The 27807-nt window shown below is 52.0% G+C and overlaps 1 protein-coding gene and 1 long non-coding RNA gene across 13 annotated transcripts in view; one reads left to right on the forward strand and one right to left on the reverse strand.

Moving 5' to 3' along the window:
- Positions 1-27807, reverse strand: part of DLGAP4 (DLG associated protein 4) — a 202367-nt gene that overhangs the window by 36035 nt on the left and 138525 nt on the right. For 10 of the 12 annotated variants that reach the window (XR_007472183.1, XM_049699331.1, XM_004272804.4 and 7 more), the window contains one exon: positions 1524-1885. Coding sequence is in view for 11 of the 12 variants with exons in the window: in XM_049699331.1 (XP_049555288.1) it covers positions 1524-1885 (362 nt within the window). In the remaining variant the exon portion in view is untranslated. Of the gene's footprint in view, positions 1-1523; positions 1886-18974; positions 19073-19737; positions 20783-27807 lie in introns of those variants that run through there. The other 2 variants (XM_033433664.2, XM_033433665.2) reach the window with 2 other exon arrangements.
- Positions 1757-23759, forward strand: LOC125961445 (uncharacterized). Its single transcript, XR_007472185.1, has 2 exons — positions 1757-1895; positions 20780-23759. It is a non-coding gene; the product is annotated as an uncharacterized LOC125961445 (long non-coding RNA).

A 27807-nucleotide genomic window follows, 5' to 3' on the forward strand; every position in this document is an offset into this window, starting at 1 on the left:
TCCTTCAGCAAGAGCCAGCTCAGAGGATGCAATATCACCGGATCTCAAGAAGCTGCCTGGAGAGCATGGAGTGCGGGTGGGGTGAACCCGGGGGAGAAGCCTGGATGGGCCCAAGAGCCAGAGTACTCAGCCCCGTGTGAACTGCCGAGTGAAAGGATCAGGGTGAGTCTAACTCTCTCAGGTCTTCTGGAAAGATAAGAACATCTGGTTTGGCCAAGGAGAGGGTGGGGCTGCCCAAACAAAGACCCTGGGACTAGACTATTTTCTGTATTCCTTAGTCTCTCCTGAGAGCTGTACAGGACAGGGGCCGGACCCCTTATGAAGGAGCCCAGAAAACTGAATAGTCTCCTGGCCGACTTTCTTCTTGTATATGTGCCCAAATTTTTCCTCTCCAAGAAGCAAGTGCAAGAAATCGGCCGGTGAGCCATCTCTGGTCCATTCTGCCCCCCTTTGAGTCCCATGTTCCTTCTGTAATTTTGGTGCTTTGTCATCTACTCGGCCATGCCCCACTGCGCAGGGGTGGCTGGGGAAACGGAGATCCTGTCCAATCTAAGCCACAATGCACACCACCTGGACCTCCTTGATCGCCCTCTGGGTTTGGAGGGGCTCTGCCTCCCCCAAGCTCTTAGCTCACTGTAGCTGCCCTCCCTCCCTGCCCTGAGTATGCTCCACTTTAGTCTGGATTTAGAGCAACTCTTGAAAGCTGCAAGGCAGGGCCCAAGTTTTCCCCACTCAGCTAACAGCAGGCAGATTACTGATGTTAAGTGCATGCAGGAGGTGCAATGAAGCAGTGGAGGGGAAGCTGGCGCACCCTGCCCTGCTGTGTGCCCTGGCCATGGGCGCACAGTGAGCCTGGCTTCCTGAAGGGTCTGCTGGCTTTGGCCACTTGGTCCCGTGGAATTATCTGCCTGGATCCTTTCTCACAGAGGGATGCACCGGGACCGACATCCCACTTCTCAATTTGACATGGGCCTGGCACCTCAAGCAACCTACCTGTCCCCAAGGCCCGAGAGGGCTCTGGGCAAAGTTCCCCTTGAGCAACCCCCAAGGCTCCAGGGCCCTGAGTCCTGGGCCCCTGGCCCTCGGCGTCTACGCTCCACGCTGCTCCCACCGCCAGGCGGGGCTGTGGCCTCCGCACCGGAGCTGACCTTGGATCAGAGAACTGTTAGGCCAGTCCCGCCTCCCACGCGTCAGCTGCCAGGGCAAAGGGTGGAGTGAACAGACAGACAGTGGACAGGCAAACAGTGGACAGGAGATGGCTGGCTGAGTGTAACTACATTCACTGGGACAACCCATCGTTGGAGCAGGGACACCTGCCCACAGCTGCAGAGCCCGCAGCATGTTTGGGCGAACGTGAGGAAGACGTGACTATGGGTGGAATTTGGTCTGGCCACTTGGGGCCGACCTCCCAAAATAGACAAACCACCTTTGCCCAAGAGACCTAGTGGGCCTCCACCAGATGTAATTACACGCAGGCAGGTGCACGGCGTGGGCCGAGGACAGAGTGCGAAAGGGGCCCCTACTTGTATTCCTATAGATGACAGTTTCCTTTTGGGAATGGCCTCAGGGTGGGATTCGGAGCTGGTCAGCGTCCCTTGTTCGCTCTTCAAAGCTGCATGTTTTGGGGGTGGCTCAGGGGCCTCGGGGGCTGGGGTGACTCCGCCCCGTGTCACACTGGGCGGTCGGGTACTGCTGTCCAGGCTGTCCGACGAGTTGCTCAGGCCGGACTGGCTCGTCACTTCGCTCTTGTGGTCCTGGCTGTCCAGGTAGGTGTCCTGGGCAGACTCGGTGCTGCTCTGGACCGTGACGGAGATGAACGGCTTCGATGTGGTGCGTGGAGGGACCGGTGGCGGGGTCTTCTTATACGCCACTAGGCATGATGAACCTGCAGATGGGTGAGAGGAGGGCAGGGGAGAAGGTGAGGCCCCAGCCCTCTCGAGCCCCTTTCAGGGCTGAGGCCCTACCTGACCCGACCCTAGCTCTGGCCTCAGTGAGGATTTCTGGAGCAGAATGGGGGTCAGACACAGCAATGACCAAGACAGACAGACACAGGCCCTGCCCACCTTCATGCTGAGCCAAGGCCAAGTCTAGTGGGGGATGCCCACATGGACCAAACACACCCTCCACCTGAGTCCCCCACAAAGGTCTTATCCATCCGGGGCATGGGCTGGATGGTGACAGCAGAGTGACGGTCAGGACAGCTGAGGAATGGTTAACCTCACTTGTCCTCAAGCTCACCGAGAGACCTACCACTCCCCTGCCCAGGTCTTTTCCTCCTACCCTACCTTCCCTCCACCCTTGTTTCCTGTGCCTGGATGCCCTCTCCCTGTCTGGTCAGAGACCAACACATCCTTTAGGGCTCAGCTACCCTTCCCCACATCTTGCCATTCCCACCCCACCCCTCACCTTGTTATGTGAAAACCCCACACACCAGTCTACCTCCCCCAAGACTCCATCACGCCCGGTCAGACTCTCTGTTCTCCACCAAGATTCAGGGAACCAGGACCCGCCATAGGTGGGAGTTGGTGTCTCAGAGTCCCATTCTGAATCTGGCCCAGGGCTGGCCCACAGCTGGCTTCGTAAACGCTGAACTTTTTGTTCTGAAACAGGAGGTGCTTTTCAAACAGCAGTAGCTACTTGCTGTGAGGGGCTGGGTCACATCCAGTGGCTTTTCTCAGCATCTTAACTCCAACTGCCCTTTCCCCAGTGAGGACTGAAATGAGCCTCTCCCCAGGTGAGGCCCGGGCCAGAAGAGGAGCCAGAGGAGTGGCTTTAAGCCTTGCCTTCAAGGGACTGCCAATCACGGTGATGGTGATGGCTCAATGGAAACCCTCAAAATGAGGCCCAGTGGCACAGGGGCAGTGACAAGGCACAGCAGAATCCATTCATCTGTTCCTGTGAGATATCACTACTCAAACATCAGAATGACCAAAATAAAAACCGGTGACAACACCAAATGTTGGCGAGGATGTGAAAACGAATCACTCATTCACGGCTGGTGGGAGTATACAATGATAAAACCATGGAAAAGTAAACATGCAATTACCATACAACCCAACAAGTGCACCTTGGGCATTTATCCCATAGAAATGATAACACATTCACAAAAAACTTATACAGGACTGTTCATGGCAGCTTAATTTGATATAGGCCAAAGTGGAAACAAGCTCACTGAGAGACCTACCACTCAATGGCTGAATGGCTGTGGTGCGCCCAGACCACCACTCAGAAACAAAAAGAAATGAACCACTGATACAAGCAACTACTTGGATGAATCTCAAGTGAATTACGCCGAGGGAAAAAGCAATCTCAAAAAGTTACAAACCACATGATTCTATTTATAAAGCATTCTTGAAATGACCTAATTATAGAGATGGGAACAGATTAGTGGTTGGTGGGGAGACTAGGGGGAGAGAGTGATGGGGAGGCTGGAGGGACTTGGTTATACAGGGGCGACAGGGAGGACCCCAGTGTGTGCAAAGTGATGGGAGTTCTATATCTTGACTGTGGTGGTGGATTCATGAACCTACACATGCAGTGAAACTGTATCAAACTAAAAAACCACAAGGTGATACAAGTGAAAATGGTGAAATCTGAGTAAGATTGGTGGGTTGTACCTATGTCAATATTCGGGTTATGATAATTATACTACAGTTTTGCAAGATTTTTCCATTGAGGGAAACTGGGTAAAGGGTACACAGGATCCCTCTGTATTATTTCCTACAACTGTATGTAAATTATATACAATTACCTAACAATAGAAAATGTAATATAAAAAGCCCATCCGTCTGTCTGTTCACCTGATAGTCGTGTATTAAGCCAGGCCCTGTACTGGGGTCCAGGAAAGCTAGGAGCCCCCATCAGCAGAGAAACAGCCGTGACACAACTACTTCAACAGCAATAGAGGCCACAGTAGAAAAGCCCAGGAGCTGGGAGCCGTGTCTTGTGCTTGACCTAGTCTAGGTGACTAAGTGCTCTGGGAGCTCAGAGCCAAGAGCACTGTTCCTCCTCTGTTCAAAATTTCCCAGTTCTGCTCAGGGATCCCCCCAGACAGACACACCCACAGTCTCTGACTCCCCAACCCAAGAAGGGTGGTGCAGGGGCAGGAGGCGGGGCTTCGGTCTGCGGGAGAAGGACCCTCCAGGGCCCTGCCCCGTGGAAAGGGACAGGCCTGCTCTGGAAGATGAGCTCCTGTGTTCAGCTGGTTGTAAGGCACAGGCTGACAGCCGAAAGCTGGGCCGCTTACTGAGCTGTGCTCAGCAGTTTTATGGCTTTGTAATTTACACCTCACGGTGACTCTGTGAGGTGGGGATATGATTATGCCCATTTTAAAGATGTGGCACACGAGGCTCAGAAAGTTAGATAACTTGCCCAGAGTTGCCAACAGCAAGTGACAACCACATCTGTTCGGCTGCACAGCCCACCACACTCCACTCCCCGGGCCTCAGGCCGCCCCCCTTTGCTGGGCTGGGGCTGCAGGTGTCTGAGGCTTTCGCTGACCACTCTGCCCCTCAGCATCCTGCTGGACTCTGGAGCCAGTGTGCAGGGGCACATCCAAGCTGAGGCCTGACAGCTGGAGGAGGAGGGGCCTAGACTAAAGGCAGAGGCCTGGCTTCCAGGCCCCGACAATGCCTCACCGAAGTCCCTGTCCCCCAGTGAACTTTTTAGTACCTTTATCTGTTCAGTGGGGGTGGAGGAGTTCTAACAGCACACTGTATTCACATAGCCCTTGACTAACTCACAGCATTTTCCCATTTATGCTCTCATTTAAGGGTAAGTATGGAGACTCCCCTCACTGTGACTGAAAGGGAGACTCCTGCTAGGAATCCCTCCTCCCCATTGCCTGAAATTCTACCATTTGAGAGTCATTCCTTTGGTAGTGAGGATCCAAAAGCCAGAAGGCAGCAGAGAACCAGACAAGCCTGAGTTCAGACCCCAGCTCTGTCATATACCAGTTGCGTGGCCACAGGGAGTGATTACATAGGCTACATCACAGAGGTCAAGGCTCAGACAGCACAGTGCTGGCATGGCTCTGACTAGTTTCTGGTACAGAGGGAGACAGGCCTGGAGGACAGGGGGTGAGCCAAAATTTTACCACTCCCCAGACACTGGTGGGGAGGCTGGACTGGTTCCCTGACCAGCCAGGGGCAGTCTCCCCCAAGAGCTGGACACGTAGAGAAGCCCACTGAAGCCCATGACCACCAGAGCCCAGCAGAGACACGACTCATTGGGGATTTCAGGATTTGTTTGTTTGTTTGGCCTAAATATCCCAAGAAAGCTTCAGTGGAGTCTTCTGCCCCAGATTAGAAAAGCGAAGCCCTAATCTGCTCAAAATGTTTAAGGGGGGGAATATGCCCCTAAAGAGGGTGGCAGTGAGCATGAGGACCCAGAACTGGGCTCTAAGCCTGGCGGAGGCCGTGTGACCCCAGTCAGGGTCCTTGTCCCCACCTGTGGTGGGGCTAACACTGGCCTGGAGGAGTCAGTCTGTGCAGGGACCTGCCCCACCCAGGAGATAATGGGACTGTCCAAGGGTCTGGACAGAGGACTGACCCTCCAGCCTCTGTCTCAGGGTTGTGTAGGCCAGAGTCCTGCTGACGCAGCCACTCATTAGAGAGAAAGTGAACTAGAGGGAGGCCAGGCCAGATGTGAAAGAAGAAAAAGTGAACTCATCTTGGATTCTCTACGCCTCCTGGGGCACAGGTGGCGGCCAGACAAGTGGTGTGACTAATGGAGAGGATTTCGCGGCATCTCTCAGCTGTGAGCAGTCCCCCCCAGGGCAGGGGGATGGGGCCCGAATCTACGGGACAGCTCTCATTTCACAGGCGTGAAATGCCAAGAAACATAGGCCAACACCTCCCCCAGCCCCTTCCAACATGGCGATCCAGGCAGTCTGTGTTCCTCACGCCCACCACACTTCCTCCCACCTCGGGGCCTTTACACAAGCTGTTCTTTCTGCCTGGAAGGCTTCTCTCAGCACCTCACATGTTTCAAGTGTCACTTCCTCTAGGAGGCCTCCCCTGACTGCTCCCTACTCTCCCATCACTCAGGATCTCCATCAGAGCGCCCATCACATTTGGCATCAGCTCAGCGAGGCATTTACTTGCTGATGGTTACAGGCCTGAGGTGGCTGGGGGCTCTGTCTGTCTTGGCACAGCAGGTCGTGTCCCCGGCCCAGGGTAATATCTCAAGCATAGAAAGCTCTCAATAAATATTTGTTGAATAAGAAGAAGAACCTCATCATCGCTACAAAAACCCCTCGGTTGCCAAAAATCAAGATTTAGCCATAGTGAAGGCTCCCAACACTTTAGAACCCAAGGTTCTAGTCCCATCTCAAATTTGGAGCCCTTTCTGTTTGGTCCCACCCACCCATCCTACAGCCTCACCTCCTGCCCTCCCACCCGCTCAGCATGCCCCTTCCAGCTTCACAGAACCCACACCCCCTTCACAAACACACCACACTCTTCAGACGCCAAAGCCTTTGCACGTGCACCGTTTCTGCCAGAACCCCTCTGCACATCCTTCATGCTTCCCGTCCTCCGGCCAGTCCCTCCACTCTCAGCCCTTTCTGGCCCAGGCAGAGTCCGACCCTCTCCTCTGGAGCACTCAGGGCTGTGGCCAGGTCTCCGACTGAGCGTGTGTCCCATGCGGGTCAGCAGCCGGTCCCCAGTCCAGAGGGTGCACAACCATCATTTGCCAATTAAACCTTAGAGGGAAGCAAGTGCCCCCGAGACCCAAGATGTTGGCCTGGCCAGGATGTAACTGCGGTCCTCCCTGCCCTGGGGAGATATTCTATGTGCCACAATTTACACCAAAATGGCATATGGGTCCAACTCTGTGTCCACTCTTGGAAAACTTTCAGATTTGCCCAGGAAGCTTGGGGGTGAACATCACTCCAGGGTGACTGTCTCCTCCAGCTGGTCCTTGTGCATATTTTTAAAGATCCTGAGTGACACATCACTGAGACACAGCATTGTCTGCACACTGCACAGCTGTGCCCGGGGGCCGCATGCTTCCCTGCCCTCACCTTGGCCATGCCGATCCATCACGCCAAGGCTCAGACAGAAGTTGGTTGTGTGATGCCACCTGACCCCGGCCCCAGACATCCAGCCCAGCCTCCCTGCCCCACTGTGCACAAGTCCTTGCTTCTTCTAAGTAGAAGCTCCCTTTGTCTCATTTCCGCCTTCTGCCCTAGATTTTATCCTGCAAACTCTATTTTTCAGGTCAGAATGAATTTGTTTCCACATCTTGTTTTTTTAATGTCAAGGTGTATAAGATGGCCAATCAGAGCTTCAGGTGCTCAGAGTACTGGCTGTGGCTCCATTTCCCCAGCAGCCCCAGCATGATAGCCTCCTGCAAGTGCCTTGGAGGCCCAGCCTAGTCCTCACGTCTGCTGGCTCCCAAGGGCCCGAGCTTGGCAGGGGTGCTGAAGGAGAAGCGGCCTAAACAGTGTAGGAGCCATGGCTGCAGGCTTTACATAAGAGGCAGCGGACCCATGCAAGACCCCACGTGAATGGAGCTGGCCTCAGAGCCAGAACCCCCTAAACTCCTTTGCTGACTCTGCCCGGCTTGTCGGAGGAAGGGCTGAGAGCCTGTAAGAGCCCTCCTTCTCTCACCCGACAAGTAACCTGTCAAACCACGCAGCTAAATCGGGGAGCTCACTTGTGTGCTACGATTAAAGCAGAACTCACGGCTCCCGCCCACCTAGCCTCAAATTCCTCCCTCCTTCCCTGTTTCTTCCCTCAAAGCAGGGGAAGCTGGGAGAGAATTCCAAGGAGCTAAGTCAGGATCGGGGACAGACTGACCTCTCAGAGCCACTTTCCTGCCGATGGCCCACGTGCCCTCTACTTTCCCCCTCTGCCAGCCTGGAAACCACCTCCCTCACTGTACCTTAAGAGTAACAACATCAAACTTCAATTTCAAACGCCAGCAAGAGAGACTGGCAGCACCTCTTACCCCAGCATCCTCCTGGGGCTCCTCCCCACTGCCCACAACCAGGGGCTCCCTACCTGCCTCCCCATCCTTCCCTTCTCCCCCCCTCTAGAGCCAGCCTCCCCTAGACGCCCCACACCGCCGCTCCCTGGCCCCTCACCCTCCTATCTTACCTTTGCTGTCCCTCTTCCACCCTGGCCAATGGGCCACTTGAGGAATCCAATCACGCCACTGCTTTGAAACCTTCCGATGGTGCCACTGCCCACCCAGTGGAAGTGGAACAAGCCCTTCAGTGGGGGCACTCAGGGCTTCCAGAATCTGTACCTGCCTCAGACCCCAAAGTCCACAGGAGCCAAGAGGTTACAAAGGTATCTGGGAAAGACGAAGCCATAAAGCTTAGGGAGTCCGGCCACACCCTTGGAGCCCTGCCCAGAAGGGGTGCACTCAGGATGCCCTCCTGTTGGTATCAGTGCCAAAGTTAACAGTGCTACTGAGCAAGCACGCCATCTACACTCAGTCCTCATTCCTCATGCTTCTGTATCTGCGAATTTGCCTACTTGCTAAGACTCATACTCGCGGGGCTTTTTTTGCAGCCACTTGCAGACTTGAGCAGAACCTGAAAATCTGAGTTTCCCAACACACAGGTTCCCAGCTGAGGCTGAACAAGGCAACACTGCCTTCTTGTTTCAGCTCATACTGTAAACAAGCACCCTTTTCCTGGTCTATTTAGTGCTGTGCTTTCACATTTTTAAGTGTTTTTTTGTTGGTGGTGATTTCTCTGCTTGAAATGGCCCCCAAGTATAGTGCTGAAGTGTTGCCCAATGTTCCTAAGTGCAAGAAGGTTGTGATGTGCTTTATGGAGAAAACACGTGTGTCAGATAAGCTTTGCTCAGGCTTGAGTTACAGTGCTTAGATCAGTGTTAATAAATCAACAATATATTAAATAAGGTATCTTGGTGGTTTGTGCTGGTAGCGGGTGGAAACGCAGGGACTCTGCATTTCCCATAGGAGGAGTGGTTCAGTATTCACTAATTCAGTGTTTGTGAGACATTGCGGATGTAAGCACCATGAATAATGAGAATGGATTGTACTTTGGCCAAATGAACCCTCAGAACAGATATGTGAGGTAGGTTTCTCACTGCCCTGTTTTCCAGGTGAGGCTCAGAGAGGTGGGGAGACTCGCCCAAGCTCACCTTCTAGCCAGGCAGTGTTGGGGCCAGGGATTGAACCCAGGCTGCCTGAAGCCTGACCCCTACCCTATGCCCTGCCCACTGTGCCAACTCTGTAAGGGTCATGTAGAGGCAACAGCCTTGAACATGTTAACTGTTTCACCCAGAAAATGGGGTGTGACTCCCAATGTGCTCTGAGTAGAATTCAAAGAGATGGCAGACATGAAGATGTTTGTAATCCTGGGGTGGCCCCTATGATTCCACTTACCACGGTTTCTCGATGAAGGAGAGAGTGATCACCTTTTGGGGGACAGCTGAGGACCTTTCTGGAAGACATGAAGGTTGACTGGGTCCGGCAGGATGGACCAGAGTCACTGAGGGGCAAGGAGATGCAGGGCTTTCAGGTGGAGGGATGCTCCGAGCAAAGGAGCGGGGCAGCACAGCCCAAGGTGTGGGAAGACAGATTTGAGCAGGGCATGGCTCGGCAAAGTGGCATTTAGGTAATTTAGCTGGTGAAGGGAAGCCAGGGAGGCCTGAGAGAGGGCTGCCTCTTCTCGGACAGGGTCCATGGCTTCCTGGGGCTGCTTGGACACCGGGAACGGTGGTATCTTCTTCCTGCCCACAGCATCCCTCACAAAGTGCCTCCAAACTGGCCTGCAGTCAGAGGATTTACAGCACGTGGACCTGACTGCAGCTGGAAGGGCGCATTGCCTCCTTTCTCAATAGCCCGGCACACCAGGCAGCTCTGTGTGAGGTGCCAAGGCCATCTCAAGCTCAGTGTGTCCAGAATGAATCTGAGCCTCTCCTCCCCGCCGTCGGCCTTGCTCTTCTAAAGAGGGGACCCCCACGCACGCACTCCATCACACACTCCAGAAGCCTGGGGAGTCCTGCCCCCTGCTTCCCAGGCCTCCCCCATCTGTAAGGCTTTGCCCTTCCCCCACAAAAGCACATGTCACAGAGCCGGGCTTCTCTCTACCCCACCACCCTGGTCTAGGTTTCCACTTTCTACCCTCTGGCCTCCCTGCTTTGTCGGTGATCCAACTCACCCACAATCACTCTCCAGAAAGCAGCCTGAGGAGTTTTTTTAAAGTACAAATTGGATTAATGCTTCCCATTTCTAAAGCTTTTCAAAGGCTCCCCACTCCATGAAGTTGCCCACCTTGGCCTACTACAGGCACTGCCCCCTTCTCCAGCCTCAGTTCCTGCACTTTTCCCTTGTTGATTCCATTCCAGTCACACTGCTATTCCTCAAACACTCCAAGCATGCGCCGACCTCAGGGCCTTTGAACCTGCTGTTTCCCTGTCTGAGATGATCCCCACCCCAACCTCTGCACACCTACTCCTTCCCATCCTGCTCTCATCTCTGCTTCCCACTCAGGTCTCGGCTCAGGGGTCATGTCCTCAATGAGGGCCTCCCAGACCACCCTGTCTAAAGTTGCTGTTCTTCCTTTGAGGATCCTGTTTATTTCATCGAGCACTGATCAACTTACTGGTTCACTTGTCTTTTGTCTCTCTCCCCTACCAGACAGAGATCCTGAGTATCTAATATAGATTCCTGAGGGTGGGGACCCTGAATACCTTATAGAATTAAGATGCTTTCCCAGCACCAGGCCCGATACATGGCTGGGCTCAGTAAGTATTTACTGAATTAATGAACAACCCCCTATTTGACAGTTGGGTAGACTGACGCTCAGGGAAGAATGATTTACTCCTGACTCTGAGTCGGAATCTAATGGCCAGTGCTGTGGGAGGTAAAGCTTGGAGCAGCTCTGCTTGAAGTTCGGCAATGAAGCTGTGGGAACGAGAGCTCAATAAACCCTAAGCACTGGGCATCAGAAACAACTTGAAAAATAACCATTTCTGAAAGGCGGCAGAGAAAGAAAGTAAGCAGTGCTTCCGGCAACATCTTCCAGGCAAGGCATATCATATGTACAGATTTAAAAGAATCATGACTGAGTGAGTCCTGGGCCAGGTACTACTTTATTCCAGACACAGGCCTGGGAGGGGAGATAATCATCACTGATGTTTTATAGATGAGAGAACAGGCTTTTAGCTTTTAACAGTGGCCGTGCTCTGTGAGGCTGTGGTCGACTGTGTACCTTGCACAGGGTCTAATCCCTTCTGGGCCTTCGTTTCCCCAGCTAAGTGGGTTGGCCTTGAATGGGCGTCACAAGTTTAAACGTCTACACGAGACCAAGCATGTAACCCCTCTGGCCCACAGCTGTCATGTGGAGACCTGGGTGAGAGAAGCCAGAAATCTGGCCTTAAAAATAAATAAATAAAACCTCTAAATTTAAAAGTGGAGTTAGTTAATTCTTTTTAAAATGGAGTTAGTCAATTCTAAGTTTTAAAAAACACTGGGCAGGTACGTGCCTGCCTGCTAACGTGGCCCATGGCACACAGGTTTGTGACTGCTGGAACAGCTGTCCTCAGGCCTCCTTGCTCCTTCTGGAGCTCCAGCCCCTCTCCCCCTGCTCCCCAGGAAGCCGGTCCACTAGAACCTCCCCCTTGGAAAGGCAGGAGACCCTTGGGAACCTTGAAATCGAGGCAGCAGGAGGCCCTTCTGGTGGTGTCTCAGGTCTGTTGGGCAAAAGCAGAGAAGCCCCTTCTGGTCGGCAGGCCAGTTCTGCTTGCAGGCTCTTGGCACCAGGGCACAGGTGGCGGGAAAGCCCCATCCAGAGCACAGATGGCCGCCCCCCTTCATGGGCCTGGAGCAGCTGCCTGAGAGGGACCAGCTTGGTTGCTGGGACAACACCCTTCGCCCCCTCCAGAGACAGCTGCTCCTTAGAAGCCCTGTTCACACACCAGTTGGGGTCAAAGGTATGAGGTGGCTCTGTCCTGACACGTTCAGGCCAGAGGTGCTGGAGGACAGGGTTAAGCAATGCCCTCCAGGTGGACCCACAGTTCAGGTCAGCTGATTCTCTGAGGACAGGAAGCTGCCGGTCAGGAGCCTTCACAAGCTCCCGGGCATCTCCCCTGCCTGAGGGCTGGCCGTGAACTGGCCTAGCATGAAAAGCTTTAACTGTATTGGCTCATCAACTCTTCACCAGGCCTATCACTCCCACTTCAAAGAGGAAAAAAGTGAGGCCCAGAGAGAAGTGAACAGCCCCAGGTCACACAGCCAGGATTTGCGCTCAGGCTTTCTGATTCCAGAGCCAGCACTTGTAGCTGCTGCTTCACCACACTGACCAGGGCTGGAGTTAGGTGCACTTAGCAGGGCCTGGCTGAGATTCTGGCCAGGCCAGTGCCCCAGTCAGGACCCTAATCTTGGGTCCTCACGCAGGGTTTGGCGATATCCTCTGAGTGGGTTAGATGGTGGCTGCCTCTGGCTCTGCTGGCCATGGGGTCAGAGGCCTGGTGCCCCTGGACCAGAACCCCAGCACGTGGAAGAAAAAGGCGGCCTGCTCTGCCTGTGATTACTGCCACCCACAGCCCTTCCTCAGGCCCTTCTCTTCTGGATGTGCAGTCCTGGACACTCTGACCCTCCACCAGAAACACCAGAACCCCTGACGTGGTTTCCCAGTCACTCAGGACTTCCCCAGTTTGGCTAAATCTCACTACAGCCTCAAGGCAGAGCCCAAAGAGGTGAGGCCACTCATCCCAGGTCACACAGCTGGCTGATGGGGTACTGGGACTGGAACGAGGATGTGAAAACCTCCAAATTCTAGGGTCCGAGGACATAGTAATTCCAGTGACTTTCAAACCAGGTTCTGGGGGCCCTCAAGAGGGCCTGGGGAGGCTTTTTGACTCCCACCCCCCACCAGGGCCCTCAGAGCACCTCCATTTTCTTTTTTTCCTCCATATGGTATTTTGGGATCCACCGGACTAATTCAACCTCCTCATAGTACAAATGAGGAAACTAAGGATCAGAAAGGCAAATGCACTCCCTGAGGATCAGGTGGCAGAGCAGGGACCTTGCCTGGGGCTCTGAGTGTGGGTGTGTTCCCTCTGCCCACCTGACTCCCAGCCTGGAGACCACCAGCTCTAGGCATTCAGGGAGGCACCCACGTGTGGCTGAGCCCCACCTCCTCCAGCCCCTGACCAGGGGACCCCAGACGGCATGCTGTTTCTCAAAAAACATTTCCACGAATACTGCGACCGTATCCAGTAAGCAACCTGTCAGGCAACATTCACCCCTCACCGCCCATTCTGTGCTGGAATCTGCGGCAAATGTCCTTTTATTTATCCCCAGAGACCTGCCGGCAGAGTTGGCTCTGCTGGCAGCTCTGCTGAGGCCCCTATCCTACCCCTCGGGATACCTTACTACCACCACCCCTGGGAGTCCAAACTTGAAAGAGACACCAGCTTCCAAGCAGCAGTTCCTGAATCATGATTTTCTCATACATTAAAGCTATAAACACTAGTAGGGAGTGCTGATGAGGAGAAGATGGCCAGAGTTACAGGGCTGCTATGGTGGTTCCAGTCCAAGACAAAAACTTGATGTGTACAGCCCCTGTCTGGCCTGGTGGAGGAGTCGGGGGTGGAGAATCCAAGATTTGACTTTTCAAATACTGGCTCTAGCACGTGGACCTTGTTGTGGTCTTTCCAAAGCCCTAAGGTCCCAGGAGCCCAGCCTGGGAAGTACTACTTAGAAGAAAGAGCCTCAAAAACCACCCTCACTTCTGGAGGGCTGATGTCAAACCCTAGTAATGGGTCACAAAAGCCTGGCTTTTTACAAGCTATCACAGGGGCCCACATCCAGTGTGCAAAGCCAGACACTGCCAGGCCCTGTGCACCTCGATTGCTGGCCTCTTTCATTGTTCTGAATGACCAAGCGGATCCCAGAATAGAAAGACGGTGTTAACAGGCTCATTCACTGTGCCTGCAGTGACAGGTGGCATATCGGGTGTCAGAACCCGGAGCCAAGAACCCTGGGCGGCCAAGAGATGGTTTGAAATGAACAGAGCAGAAGTGAATGGGGAAAACCGTGAGTTCAGCTCAGGTCAGCCCAGGCCAGGTCGCCTTCCCTGGTGCCAGGCCTGGGGACAGGGACAAGGGCCCAGTTCTCAGAGCTTATATTAAGATTTTGAGTTCAGGACCCCAACGTGGACAATTACACAGAAAACAGACATGTGGGAAAATATCTTAGCGACTCTAGTTGATCACAGGACACGGTCTGAGGCTACACTGACAGAGAAGGTGCAGGACCAGGGAGGGGGCAGCCCCACTGAACTCTGGATAATGTTGTGGGTACTGTTGGCGATTCTGGACAAGGGACACTGACAAACTGGAGCCCGATGAGAAGGGGGCAATCGCACACGGAGAAGTCTCTAATCCATCCTCCCATTACGACAAGTAGGCCACGCACTGGGCTCTGGGTGGGCACTAGGGACCCACCCAGTGTTAGTAGTCCTCAGACCTCAAGAAACTCACAATAAAGTAAAACTCCACCGACTGGGCGTAGCCGCAGGGACTACTGCAGGAGAAAGCCTGGGACTGACTGAACAAGAGTGCTGCGACTGATTGGTGACGTCTGTCTCAGATTTGCCACAGATGGGGTGTGACGCACATGCGCCATGAGCCATGCCTAGTCTAACACAAGGGAGGAGGTGCTTAGAGAGACTGGAGTAGTAGCCTGGAAAAGAGGGGATTCAGAAGGGCATGGCTACTGTCTTCAAATACCTAGGAGACTGTCACATACATTGTCCATGTGGTCCAGGTCATTACAGCACAACCAGAGGGGGGACAGGAAGGTGGGGGTTAAGGGGGAGCAGGTTTTGCCTCATTATAAGGAGGCAGTTTCTAAGGGGCAGAGCTGCCTAGGAGGCGATCAGCTAGGCTAGACACAGGCACGACGGATGCAGGGAGGGACTCAAGCCCCCGCGGGTGACCTTTAAGATTCCTTCCAGGACTGAGATGTTTCCTCTTTTCTCTGCCTTCCTACTTCACACTCAGTAATGGAGGTGACATCAGACATCATTTTTGTGTGTGCGACATTCACAGTTCAATTTCTTTTTTTTTCTGCCTCCAGAGAATTGTTACCGACTAGCAGAGGAGAGGGAGGAGAAGGTTCAAATGGCCTAGCTACAGGCGAAATGATGGGAGGACTAACTCTAAGGTCTAAGGCAGCACGGTCAGGGCTTAACACACCTTCCTCTGGACAGTCGGGCAGCACAGAGCTCCTACCTGAGATGATAAACCCATCCTCAGAACAAGAGACCAGCCGACACTGGCTTCCCTTCCCCCCCTGCCCCCCGCCATACCTGTTGCTGAGTTACAGAAGTGGCCTGTAGGTCAGGAGGCCCTGAGAGTGAGCACTGTTCCTGCACTCACTGACTGTATGACTAAGGCTCCCCGGGCCTCACTCTCACCCATCTGTAAGATGGGAACAATACTGACTCGCCCTGTTCACTGCCCTAGGGCTGCTGTGAGACTCTCTTGGGAAGACAGGCAGGAAAGGGCTTGGCAGGTGAGGAACTACCATTACAATCACTTGAGGGGCCCAAATATCTGAGCAAGGGGCCCACAGAGCAGCTGCCTGATTCTAGGCCTTCCAAGGACTCCATGCGCCAGAAGCTGGGGGCTTCTGGCCTGAGGCAGGTCAGGAAAGTTCAGTGCCCTGAGGACCGCAGCCGACCCCCACCCCAAGCCGCATCTGTATCACTATTCTAACATTTTAGGGTAGTGACCTCTGGTGTCCCTGCCTTGCCAAGCACCCCTCTAACTTTTCTCTGCCACCCTCTTCATGCCAACGCCCCATGTTCCCAGCGTCCGGGTCTTTGCAAGGCTGCTCCCTGCCTGCAATGCCCCTCCTCCTCCCTAATCCCACCGCCTCTTCCGGGTCTCCGTTCCAGCATCACTCCCTACAAGCCTTCCCTGACTGTCCTTCCGCACCCGCCAGGCACCCCTCACTGGGTCGCGCCCCAGGTTTAGAGGTGCCACAGGCCCCTGCCGTCACACTGTTTTACAGGCCTGTTTACTTTTCTCCTTCTCCGTTTAGACCCTGAGTCCCCTGAAGGCAGGGACTGCAAGGTTCCCATGCCTGTGGCACCCAGAAGGGGTGCCAGGCAAATGCCTGCTGCCACTTACGACGTGGGACCCTGTCTCTGTCTTCACCCCAAAAGTGAGACAGGCCTGCAGGGCCTTCCCCTGGAAGACTTGAGAATGCAGCAGCAGGGAAGTCTGTGAGGGGCGACCTGGCAAGCAAAAGACAGAGGTGCTGGGACAAGCAGGGACTATAGGCCTACCCTCCGCCTCCAAACCATCCATACCCTCCAAACTCTACTCGAGTTTTCTCCCAACCACCTCTAAAAGCACAGCATGGTGACATCTGGGAAGATCTTTTTAAAAGAAGACCTCCCCAAGGGAAAGTCACCAGCATCCCGCAACTGTAAGGACTCGCTGAATATTAGCGACTAATCGTCATAGTTACCGGTGTTTATTGCCTGCTCGGGCATCGCTGGCTACTACCCTGGCCCAGTCACTGTCTGAGGTCCTTATATTTGAGCCCCACAAAGAGATGTTTTCACCATCGCCCCTTGTGCTGCTGAGGAAATGGAGGCTCAGAGAGTTTGAGGGATTTGTTCAGCGTCACACAGCAAGTGTTCCATCTGCTAAGTGAGTGCAAACCTTCCAGGTTGCAGTCTCCAGAACCCAACCTTCACAGCATCCGGTCTCACAACAAAAATACAAGTTGGCTGACAAGGAGGCTGACACACACATTCCTACAAAGCTTAGAAATCACCGTAGAAAGACAAATTTGGTCTCTCCCTTCTGCTGGCAGACTCTGACTAGAATACACTTTTACAAAGACCTCAAGCCCAAGCCAGCATCCCAAAGAGCATCTGAAGAAAGCGGACTTTACCTTGACAACTTCTACCCCTCTGGGAGCTGCTCTGCCCTGATGTTTTTACAAGCATACTAATCACCTCCCCAGGCTTCGGGCTGTCCTACCAGGCCCTTTTCGTCTCTCACAAAGAGACCTGTGATATCACTTTCCCCTCAAATGGTCCCTTCCCCTCCTAGGACTGACACCCATCTGTAAAAGTTGGGCACTGCACTAGGTTGTGGACGGCACAGGTTCCAAAAGGTGTGCTACTTCTGGTTAATTGGTAGTACCTGCCTGTGTTAAGAAGGATCCTGAAGCTGTGTCCAGGCTCCACGCAGCCACCACGGGCGCTGGAACCAATACTGCCTCTGTGGGAAAAGCCCTCCTGGGAGATGAGCAGCCTTTTAAAAACTCTGCTGGAACACAGCCACATAAAGCTGAGAGTTGCAGTGTGCATCAACTTGGAAAGTTAACCAAGAGTTCATTACTTCCAGATGAAACCTACTCTCCCTTTCAAATATACCTCCTTAAAATGGACTAATGAATGAGTTACCTGGAGTAGTTAAATTCATATAGTCGGAAAGTAGAAGGGTGGTTTCCAGGGGGTGGGGGAGGAGGGAATGGGAAGTTGTTTAATAGGTACAGAGTTTCAGTTTTGCAAGATGAAAAGAGTTCTGGAGATGGAGGGTGGTGATAGTTGTAAAACAATGTGAGTGTACTTAATACCACTGAACTGCACACTTAAAAATAGTATAAGCGGTAATTTATTTTTTGGCTGTGCCATGCAACATGCGGGATCTTACTTCCCCAACCAGGGATCGAACCTTGCGGTGGAAAGCAGATTCTTTACTACTGGACAACCAAGGAAGTCCATGTGGTAAAGTTTTATGTGCACTTTAACACAGTTTTTTAAAAAGTGGGCTAGTGCAGAGTCTACTGAGGAACTCTCTACAAACGAGCCCCAGCTATCAAACTGATTTTCCACCCAATATCCAGAAGTCATAAAATAAAATACTGAAAGCTACTTTAAGCATGAAGTGTTGATTTCTGGTTTGACTTAAATGTATTTGTGAGCAGGGGCTGATTTATAATCTGCTACAATCTCTTTCCTGAGATTCAGGGAATAGAAATAAAAGAAAAAGAAAGAATTTAAATATAAAATCAAAAAGACTGGAGATCTACAAGGGTAGAAATGGATGTGTTAGAACCTTGGAAAGGAGTTGGATGGGAGATTGTGTGGAGGTTAAAAAAATTAAAACTTAAAAAAGAACTATAAATATATTGTATAACATTATAGAAAACAGTTAAAAAGTGATTTTAATCCCATTGCCCTAACATAATTACTGTTACATCATTCTATACCCAAACTTTTAAACTGTGATCATTTTGGAATGGCAATCTGGCTAAAAAGAAATAGCAACTTCTGCGTTGGCCTTCTTAAACAAAAGCAGTTGGTAGTACAGAAAGAGTAGTGAATCAGGACTTCAAATCTTGATTAAGCTGTATGACTCTGGACAAGTCACTTTACCTCTCTGTTCCATCATTTCTAAAAACAGCAGTAATAACTGCAACCCGCCTCCCTCAGCAACAGAAGCAACAGGGCTTTGTGAATTGTGAAGTAGTATGTGAAAGGGCATTAGCAATAAGTAGGGAGTGCTGAAGAAGCCTTTTCTTGATGACTAATGATCAGTATGAAAACCTGATGATGATGATAATAATAATAATGATGACGATTCAAGTATTCAGAAGCTCTGATGTTAATTTTAAAACAAAAATCACTTGTAATACTTTCGTTATCACACCTCTGGGTGAGCAAAGCTGTTGGCCTCAGACCTACCCAGGCTTGCCAAGCCCAGCCAGGCCCTGCCTGACCTTGCAAACCCTTCCAGACATAACCCGAACCTCTCCCGGTTCCCTAAATACACCAAACACTTTATACCTCAGGGTCTTGCCCCCTGCTGTTCCCAGTCTGCCTTAACTGCCTCCTTCCCATTCCCCACCCCACCTTCCCTGAGATGCCTTCCCCATCTTCTCTGAATAAGTCCCTCTCGGCAACTATGTTTCCTTCAGGACTCATCCCAGTTAGACAGTATGTTGTGTGTCTGTACCTGCTTGAATGGGGTCTCCAAGCTGGATGAGGTCTCCAAGCTCCATGAGGGAAGAGACCAGGTTTGTCTTGTTCCCTCTCCTTCCCCTGGCTCAGCACCTGGGATGAATGGCTGATTGTTTGGGAAGAAAGTGGAGGCGGGGTGGGGAGGAGTTGGCTGGGATGAACCCAAGTCCTCTTCCCCTGGGCTGTTCCCACGCACTGCTGCGTGCACCCCCTTTGAGAAGACTGCTGGGGCAGCAGTAGCAGTGGCAGCCCTGCCTTTATAGGTGCTGTCAGACAAGCCCCGCTCCCCCTACCCCACAGGCAAACACCTCCTGACTGCTACCATGCTCTGTGCTGGGCCAACAGTCACGTCATGAAGCGTGGGAAGCTTGGGAAGGCAAGAAAGTTCCAGGAGAGCCTTGAACTATTACTGTATTCACAACACACTCAAGAGCAGACTCTTCATTGCAGTCCCCAGCAGGATACTGCCTAAACGCTGACTCTGAGTGCCTGGTGGACTCTGACAGCCCTGGGCAGGCTTCTCTAGCCTGATCTCAGCTCCCCAGGCCCCTGGACAACCAGCCCCTGCCTCCCCTCCCGTCCCCAGGGAAGCCTCCCCTTAAAAATCTCCATCCACTTGGAGCCTACCCAGCTTCTGAGGTCCTGAAGGTCACCTCCTCTCTAAAGCCTGCCTTGATTCGCTGCATCTTCCCCATCAGGGCCCCACACTCAACCAAGAGCCATCGAATGATTAACTCCTCTCCAAATACCAAGCGCACCCGCATCTTTCCAGACATGGGACATGCACAGTCTTTAAATATTTCAAGTCTTCTGTCTCCCCCTGGATATCAAGAAGAGCAGGGGCAAACATTTCTTAAGTGCTTCCTCTGTGCCTGGCACTGTCCTGAGTGCTTTACACACACACACATTCTCTCTCTTGTCCTCGCGCAGTGACTCAGGTAATATCATCACCTCTATTTTGCAGGTGAAGAAACGGAGGCCCAGAGAGGTTAAGTAACTTGCCAAAGCCTCACAGCTCCAGGTGGCATCTCAGGATCTGAACCCCGGCAGCATGACTCCAGGGCTATGCTCTTAACCACGGGGCTGCCCGACCATCGGTGTGTGGGCTTCCGTACACAGTCGGGCTTTGTAAGTGCCAGGTTCTGCCACCCAGGGGAGCAGCGTGGCTAATGGGTGTGGCTCATCAGTGCAGTCACTCAGCCACAACTTCCAGGTCACCTACTGTGTGCTCAGCGTGTGCCGTCAGGGAGTGGACTTGAACGAACACAGCTCTGCGCCTGGGGACCTTGGGATTACGCAGAGCAGAGGAGAAGTAGACGAAAATCCTATTCGCTGAAGCAACAAAATTGCTACCATTATCTGCTCTGGCAAGGCTGAGAACTTCCTTAGAAAAAGCACAGAGAAACAGGAACTTGAGACCCCAGCGAGTTAGGCAACGGCTAATCTTTGAAGTACACAGGCGAACCAAACGTGTGTTATGATTTTGGTCTCACCAGGGGACCAAAAGCTATTCGGCTGAACAGCAGAGCTAGAGCTCCTGCCAAGAAACAAATGGGGATTGAGGTCCAGAGCCAGGAAGGGGCTTGTCGGAGGCCACCTATCAACTGGAGAAGCACGGCTCCGGTTCCCTTACGCCCAGTGCTCTCCAAGTCCCTGGGACTGCAACCAGGACAAAAGGCTTTCAGGCCATCTGCGTCCTTAAGAAGAAACCGCCAGGGGGTGAGAGGTAAGTGCCTACAGTGACCGAAAGTTTAAAAGTTTTCTCAGTGGAGACAGGACGTTAGCTCTTACCTTCAGGAGTGTGGAACTGTTCTGTGAAAGCTGGATTCGGGAAGCCAGGGTTGATGTCCCAGGCCCACCTCCAGCCCCAGCCCTGCCCCAGAAGGACAGGAATTTCAAAGGCAGTAGCTCTCCACCTGGGGCCACACCCAGGTGAGGCTGACTTTACCGGGGAACCCGTGGAACTGGCTCTCCCCCACGCAGGGGCAGGCCGGGCCAGAAGGCCACCCTGGTCTGCAGCCTGGAGCCTCTCCCTGCGGGGTCCCACCTGGCCCCCACCCTGGCCGGGCCTCCAGAACAAGGGAAGAGGCCTGCTCCTCTCTTAGTGAGGCCTAGTGAGGTCCCCCGGGGCCCACCCCAGCCTGGGCTGGGTCTGAAGCGGCTGCTTCCTGCTTTACCTTTTTCTTTCACTTTGGTTTTTAACCCGAAAGTGAAACTAAAGACTGGGATGATGTGGGAAAGATGGTGAGAGTTAAGGCCTGAACACCTGGCTTCTCATCCCAGTGAGGCTGCTGACTCGCTGGGAAACGTGGGAGGAGGCCCTCAACCCCCTGCCTCGGTCTCTCCGTTGATAAAATAGGAGGGAGGAACTCGGCTAATGCTTTAAAGTGTCATTAAATTCGAAAAATGATAGAACGTCCCCTTCCTCATCCCTGCCACCACTGAGGACTAAAAAGGAGCTGCAGAAATGACCAGAGCGGGACCCAAAAGGGCCTTCCTGTTGGCTTGGAGGACGAGGCAAACTCTGGCCACTGTGTGGAGACCTTCCTGGTCTCTCTGACTACCTCTCCCCAACCTGTCAACTCAACTCCTTTATCCTGAGCAGCCCCTGGGGCAGAGCAAATTCAGGAAGACCCCAGGGACGAGCCTGACCTGGTCTTAGCACAGCAAGAGGAGCCACCAACAGCTGCCTGAAAACTCCCCGCCTGAGGGCCGACCAGGCCATCTGCTAAGACCCAGGACTAAGACAGCATCCCCCCCAGGACTGGTCCAAACTTCACTCTCCGCTGACCCCAGGGTGCCTGACACAGTCTAGCTAAGACCACTGTAATCTGTTTTATGGTGTTTTCCCACTGGCTGGTTTACCAAATCTCCCCTCTAGGCTGGTGACATGAGAGAGGCAGGGATGAGCCTCCCTGCCTCTCAGATGAGGAAAACTGAGGCTCGGAAAGGCACAGGGACATTGTGGCCAAGCCAGCACAGGATTCAGGAGCTCAGTAAATATCTGCGGGATGATTGAGCTTGATGGCCCAGCCGTTGCCAAGCAGGTGCGGCACACACCAGAGAAGCACAGGAAGGAGGACACCGTGTATGTGCGTGCGTGCGTGCGTGCGTGCGTGTGTGTGTGTGTGTGTGTGTGTGTGTATGGGGGGGGCATACCTCCCTGGAGACCAAGTCACAAACAGGTCCCCAGGTACCTGTAACAGAATCCCCTCCCCCCAGTCCTGGCTCCACTCCTGATATCCCTCCAGCCCATTTCTTCCCTTCATCCCTCACTTCCTCCCATCTGCACCTTACTCTGGAGAGATCTCATTGGCTGAGGGCTTCTGAGCGAAGACTGGCCAGCCTCCTCCCCTTCTCTGGGCTGGATTAGTACTGTCAGTACTTAACCAAGGAAAGGAATTTGAATCCAGGGGTGGGGGCAAGGTGCTTTTAAAAATATATACACCTTGGGTTTCCCTGGTGGCACAGAGGTTAAGAATCCGCCTGCCAATGCAGGGGACATGGGTTCGAGCCCTGGTCGGGGAAGATCCCACATGCCACTGAGCAACTAAGCCCATGTGCCACACCTACTGAGCCTGCGCTCTAGAGCCCGTGAGCCACAACTACTAAGCCCCTGTGCCTAGAGCCTGTGCTCTGCAACAAGAGAAGCCACCGCAATGAGAAGCCCACGCATTGCAACGAAGAGTAGTCCCCGCTCGCCGCAACTAGAGAAAAGCCCTTGTGCAGCAATGAAGACCCAACGCAGACAAAAATGAATAAATAAAATTTTTAAAAAATTAAAAAAAATCAGTAGCCCTGAAAAAAATATATACACCTCATTTTTTTTGCGGTACGCAGGCCTCTCACTGTTGTGGCCTCTTCCATTGCGGAGCACAGGCTCCGGATGCGCAGGCTCAGCGGCCATGGCTCACGGGCCCAGCTGCTCCGCGGCATGTGGGATCTTCCCAGACTGGGGCATGAACCCATGTCCCATGCATCGGCAGGCGGACTCTCAACCACTGTGCCACCAGGGAAGCCCTACACCTTATTTTTGTTAAAGGAGGCAAGAATATACAATGGAGAAAACACAGCCTCTTCAATAAGTGGTGCTGGGAAAACTGGACAGCTACATGTAAAAGAATGAAATTAGAACACTCCCTAACACCATACACAAAAATAAACTCAAAATGGATTAAAGACCTAAATGTAAAACCAGACACTATAAAACTCTTAGAGGAAAACATAGGCAGAACACTCTATGACATAAATCACAGCAAGATCCTTTTTCACCCACCCCCTAGAGAAATGGAAATAAAAACAAAAATAAACAAATGGGACCTAATGAAACTTAAAAGCTTTTGCACAGCAAAGGAAACCACAAACAAGACAAAAAGACAACCCTCAGAATGGGAGAAAATATTTGCAAGTGAAGCAACTGACAAAGGATTAATCTCCAAAATTTACAAGCAGCTCATGCAGCTCAATATCAAAAGAACAAACAACCCAATCCAAAAATGGGCAGAAGACCTAAATAGACATTTCTCCAAAGAAGATATACAGATTGCCAACAAACACATGAAAGGATGCTCAACATCACTAATCATGAGAGAAATGCAAATCAAAACTACAGTGAGGTATCATCTCACACCAGTCAGAATGGCCATCATCAAAAAATCTACAAACAATAAATGCTGGAGAGGGTGTGGAGAAAAGGGAACCCTCTTGCACTGTTGGTGGGAATGTAAATTGATACAGCCACTATGGAGAACAGTATGGCGGTTCCTTAAAAAACTAAAAATGCAACTACCATACGACCCAGCAATCCCACTACTGGGCATATACCCTGAGAAAACCATAATTCAAAAATAGTCATGTACCACAATGTTCACTGCAGCTCTATTTACAATAGCCAGGACATGGAAGCAACCTAAGTGTCCATCGACAGGTGAATGGATAAAGAAGATGTGGCACATATATACAATGGAATATTACTCAGCCATAAAAAGAAACGAAATTGAGCTATTTGTAGTGAGGTGGATGGACCTAGAGTCTGTCTCACAGAGCGAAGTAAGTCAGAAAGAGAAAAACAAATATCATATGCTAACACATATATATGGAATCTAAAAAAAAAAAGGTTCTTCAGAACCTAGGGGCAGGACAGGAATAAAGACGCAGACGCAGACGTAGAGAATGGACTTGAGGACGTGGGGAGGGGGAAGGGTAAGCTGGGACAAAGTGAGAGAGTGGCGTGGACATGTATACACTACCAAATGTAAAATCGATAGCTAGTGGGAAGCAGTTGCATAGCACAGGGAGATCAGCTCGGTGCTTTGTGACCACCTAGAGGGGTGGGATAGTGAGGGTGGGTGGGAGGGAGACGCAAGAGGGAAGAGATATGGGGATATATGTATATGTATAGCTGATTCACTTTGTTATAAAGCAGAAACTAAGACACCATTGTAAAGCAATTATACTCCAATAAAGATGTTAAAAAATATATATATATAGGTTTTCAGAATGCAAAAGAAGGTAACAAACTTTTAGGTGCACAGATTCTTCAAAACAGCAATTTCACTTGCAGGAAGGAATGGCTCCCACAGTGATGCTTGCCCACATGTATACAGCCAGGTGGGAAGGGTGCTGGCTGCAGCGCTGCTCGTAGCAACAAGGCTGGGAACAACCTAAATGTCCCTGAGCAGAGGACTGGACAAACAACGGGTGGTCCATCCGTCAATGGACTGCCACACAGCCACGTGTGTACCCACAGGGAATACCGACAACAGAGACATCCTTGTGTGAAGAAGACAAGGTACAGAACAGCAGGCAGTAGGTAATAAAATGGGATGTATTGACACAGCTGCCCGTGTATGCAGAGTATTTCTGGAAGGAAACATCAAGACTGCTCACAGTCATTATCTAGGAGCCTAGGTGGGAGAGAGACTAATTTTTCACTGGACCCCTTTTTTTCCTACAAAGTTTGAAATGTTTAACCACATACATGTATTGCTTTCTCAATAAAAGCATAATTTTTGCACATAAAAAAATAACTCCAGCAAAATGTACCCCAAGAAGCTTCCCTCTAGGTCTCAGGCATCAGACTCCCTGAGGGCAGGGCCCAGACACCTGGATTTTGAAGTCTCTTCAAGGGCTGCTGGTCTAGTCTTGCAGAACAGGTGGTCAGCCTCTGACAGTAGATGGAGGCAGCCTGGACAGCACAGGCCTCTGGGCAGGGCAGAAAGTAGCAGGGAAGACTCAGAAAAACTTGGCCTTACGGCATAAGAAGGATTTCAAGAGGGCTTTGAATGCTCAGTAGGTACAGCTGAGAGGGGAGGGTTCCTACAGGAAGGACTGGGGAAATTAAGTCAGGCTGGTAAGACAGGGGAAGGGGAAGAATAATGTCTCTCTCAATATGGGATCCTGTCCCCTCCAATACTTGGTTCCCACTCATGGGAAATGAGGGGGCTGGGAGAGTCCTTTCCAGACTGATATCCTAAGATATGCCTTTATTTCATCTCATTTAATATTAAAGGAAGCAAGGAGGGTCCCCAGCTTAGCACATGGCCACAGGGCTCCACACCTGTGCAGACTGTAATCAAATATTTGGAGGCTGCAGAAAATTCAGGCCCGGATCTTAGGTACAGCAGCCCTTGAGCGACTTCCTCCCCCTGGGGAGGAGCAGATGGCCTTCTGTAGAGATGCCCTTCTTCACCTTCTCGTTAATAATTAAGTCATTACCAAAGACCTCTTCTGTCACTTTTGAAGTTCAGTTTGCAGAGACTTGCTGCCTTGGCTTGCTTTACCATGATGCTCCAGGCTGAAGGCTCACAGGCTACAACAGTCTAGATCTGAGCCTCAGGCCCAAACTCCAGGGGTCTGCAGTGGAAAGAGCCCAAGGTGGGGGTCAGGAACGCTAGGGTGAATCCTGGCTACACCTTGATGATTCTGTGGACTCTGGGAGGTCAGAAGCTAAGTCTCTAAGACGGCTCTGCTTGCCACTGTATCCGCAGGGCCAGCTCATCGCCTGGCACACAGCAGGCACTTAATAAATATTTGTTGAATAAGTGAACAACAGCTCAGCCAGTGAATCCCAGAGTGACCTTGGGCAAGTCACTTTCTGGAAAATGACGATGACAAGAATAGCAATCCTCTTAGGGCTGTATAAGAACCTAATGAGATAAAGTAGATGTAAGTGCTTTGAAATTAAAAAACAGGCTACACAAATATTAATGATCCAGAAACAATGTGCTATAAACGAAATGAAAAGAATGAATACATATGAGAATGATCACATTTACAAGAAAGCACCTGGCAAATGGTAAAGCATTAATCAAGTGAATAACTACAATTGAAAGGGACAGCACAGGTCAGTCTAGTTCACTGTTCCAATATCCGAACATTTCTCAGGCTGTGTCTGTTCCAAAGGAGCACAAAAATCCCTCATCAAAACCTTTGTCCTGATTTTGGTATGAATTTGCCAAAGTAGACTGGCAGAAGGATCCTGGGGGTGTTTACTGGAGACAAGGGAGGAGTGGGGTGAGCGGAACACAGAGGCTGTGCCTGCCATGTGGCCTCACGACCCCAGGACAAGGCCCTGCTCAGGGCAGCACATCGAGAATGACTGGCCACCAGTTTCCTAGCTGCACACTGCCGCCAACCATTGCTGCCTCCCCTGCTAGCCGCTCTTAAGCACCAGTCCCCTTCCCCTTCCCTCTGCCCAGTGGCTATCCCTGGCTGCAGCCTGGGAAATAGGCTTCATCACCTGGCTCTCCTGTGTCGCGAGCACCTCGGTCAAGTCCCTCCCTGCCTCTGTGGCTGGGCCGGGGCGCACCCTCTCCGGTGGGGGCTGGCTGCGAATCCCAGTGGGCCCAGTCATGGACATGCCCACTGTTGCACTAGACACACACGAGAGCCAGCTCTGGAGGATGCTCACAGCCTGGCGAGGAAAACTGCTGATGTGAAGGCCCCTCAATTCCCTGACTCTCCCACCTTGAAGCAATTCTGAGCTGGTACCCAGCCCCAATCTCCCAGGTCTTTAGAAAGTAGGGGGTTCTGTCCTTTAGGGGATGTATTAGGTGCCCCCAATTCAAGGGGCAAGAAGGCTCAGATTCCTAGGATCCTAACAGTAGGAGGTTCCTTTCCAAGAAGCAGAGCTGAACTGTGGGGAGAGCCAGCATTTGCAGACAGTCAGCTTTGGGTCTGAGCCACATGTTCCTTATTTGTAAAATGGGGACGGTAAGTCCACCTGCCTCGGGCTTGCTGTAAGGATTTCATGAGAGCATCCATGAAGGCCCTGGCACAGAGCCTGGCACAGGGCAGGTGTGCGAGCAATGTGCTCAGACTATTATTTCCTGCTCCAGGTAGCGACACCCAACATCTTTCCCGCTGGCCCATCAGGCCCCCTGGTCAGGCTCTCCTCAGAGAACACAACATCCTCTGCTACCCCAACTGGCCCTTCCCTCTCGCACGGGCTCCACCCGAACCCTGCCCTCTCCCTTCTCCGAGTTGCCTACAAAGCTCCTCCCTGTTGTCACTTTCATTCATTCCAATTCACCCAGTCTGACTCATCTTGAAAAAATCCTCCAGCTGTGCCATCCCGGCTCTAAAATCTTCCATGGCTCTCCAAAGCCTCTGCTCTTCAGCTCGCGTTCTATGCTGCCTACAATCTCCTGGCTCCTCCCTGAGCCCTGATGCATCAGCAAAACTAGTCTACTGTTTCCATAATATGCACTTACCCTGTCTAGCCCCCACACCTGTGCCTCTGCAGAAACCATTCCCAGGAACGTCAGCCCCAATGTCGGCCTCTGCGAATCCAGCCCCCCTCACGAGGGCTCTTGTTTCCTCTGGGT

The sequence above is a fragment of the Orcinus orca genome, chromosome 16 (assembly GCF_937001465.1).
Source record: "Orcinus orca chromosome 16, mOrcOrc1.1, whole genome shotgun sequence".
In the NCBI taxonomy this organism is placed as follows: domain Eukaryota; kingdom Metazoa; phylum Chordata; class Mammalia; order Artiodactyla; family Delphinidae; genus Orcinus; species Orcinus orca.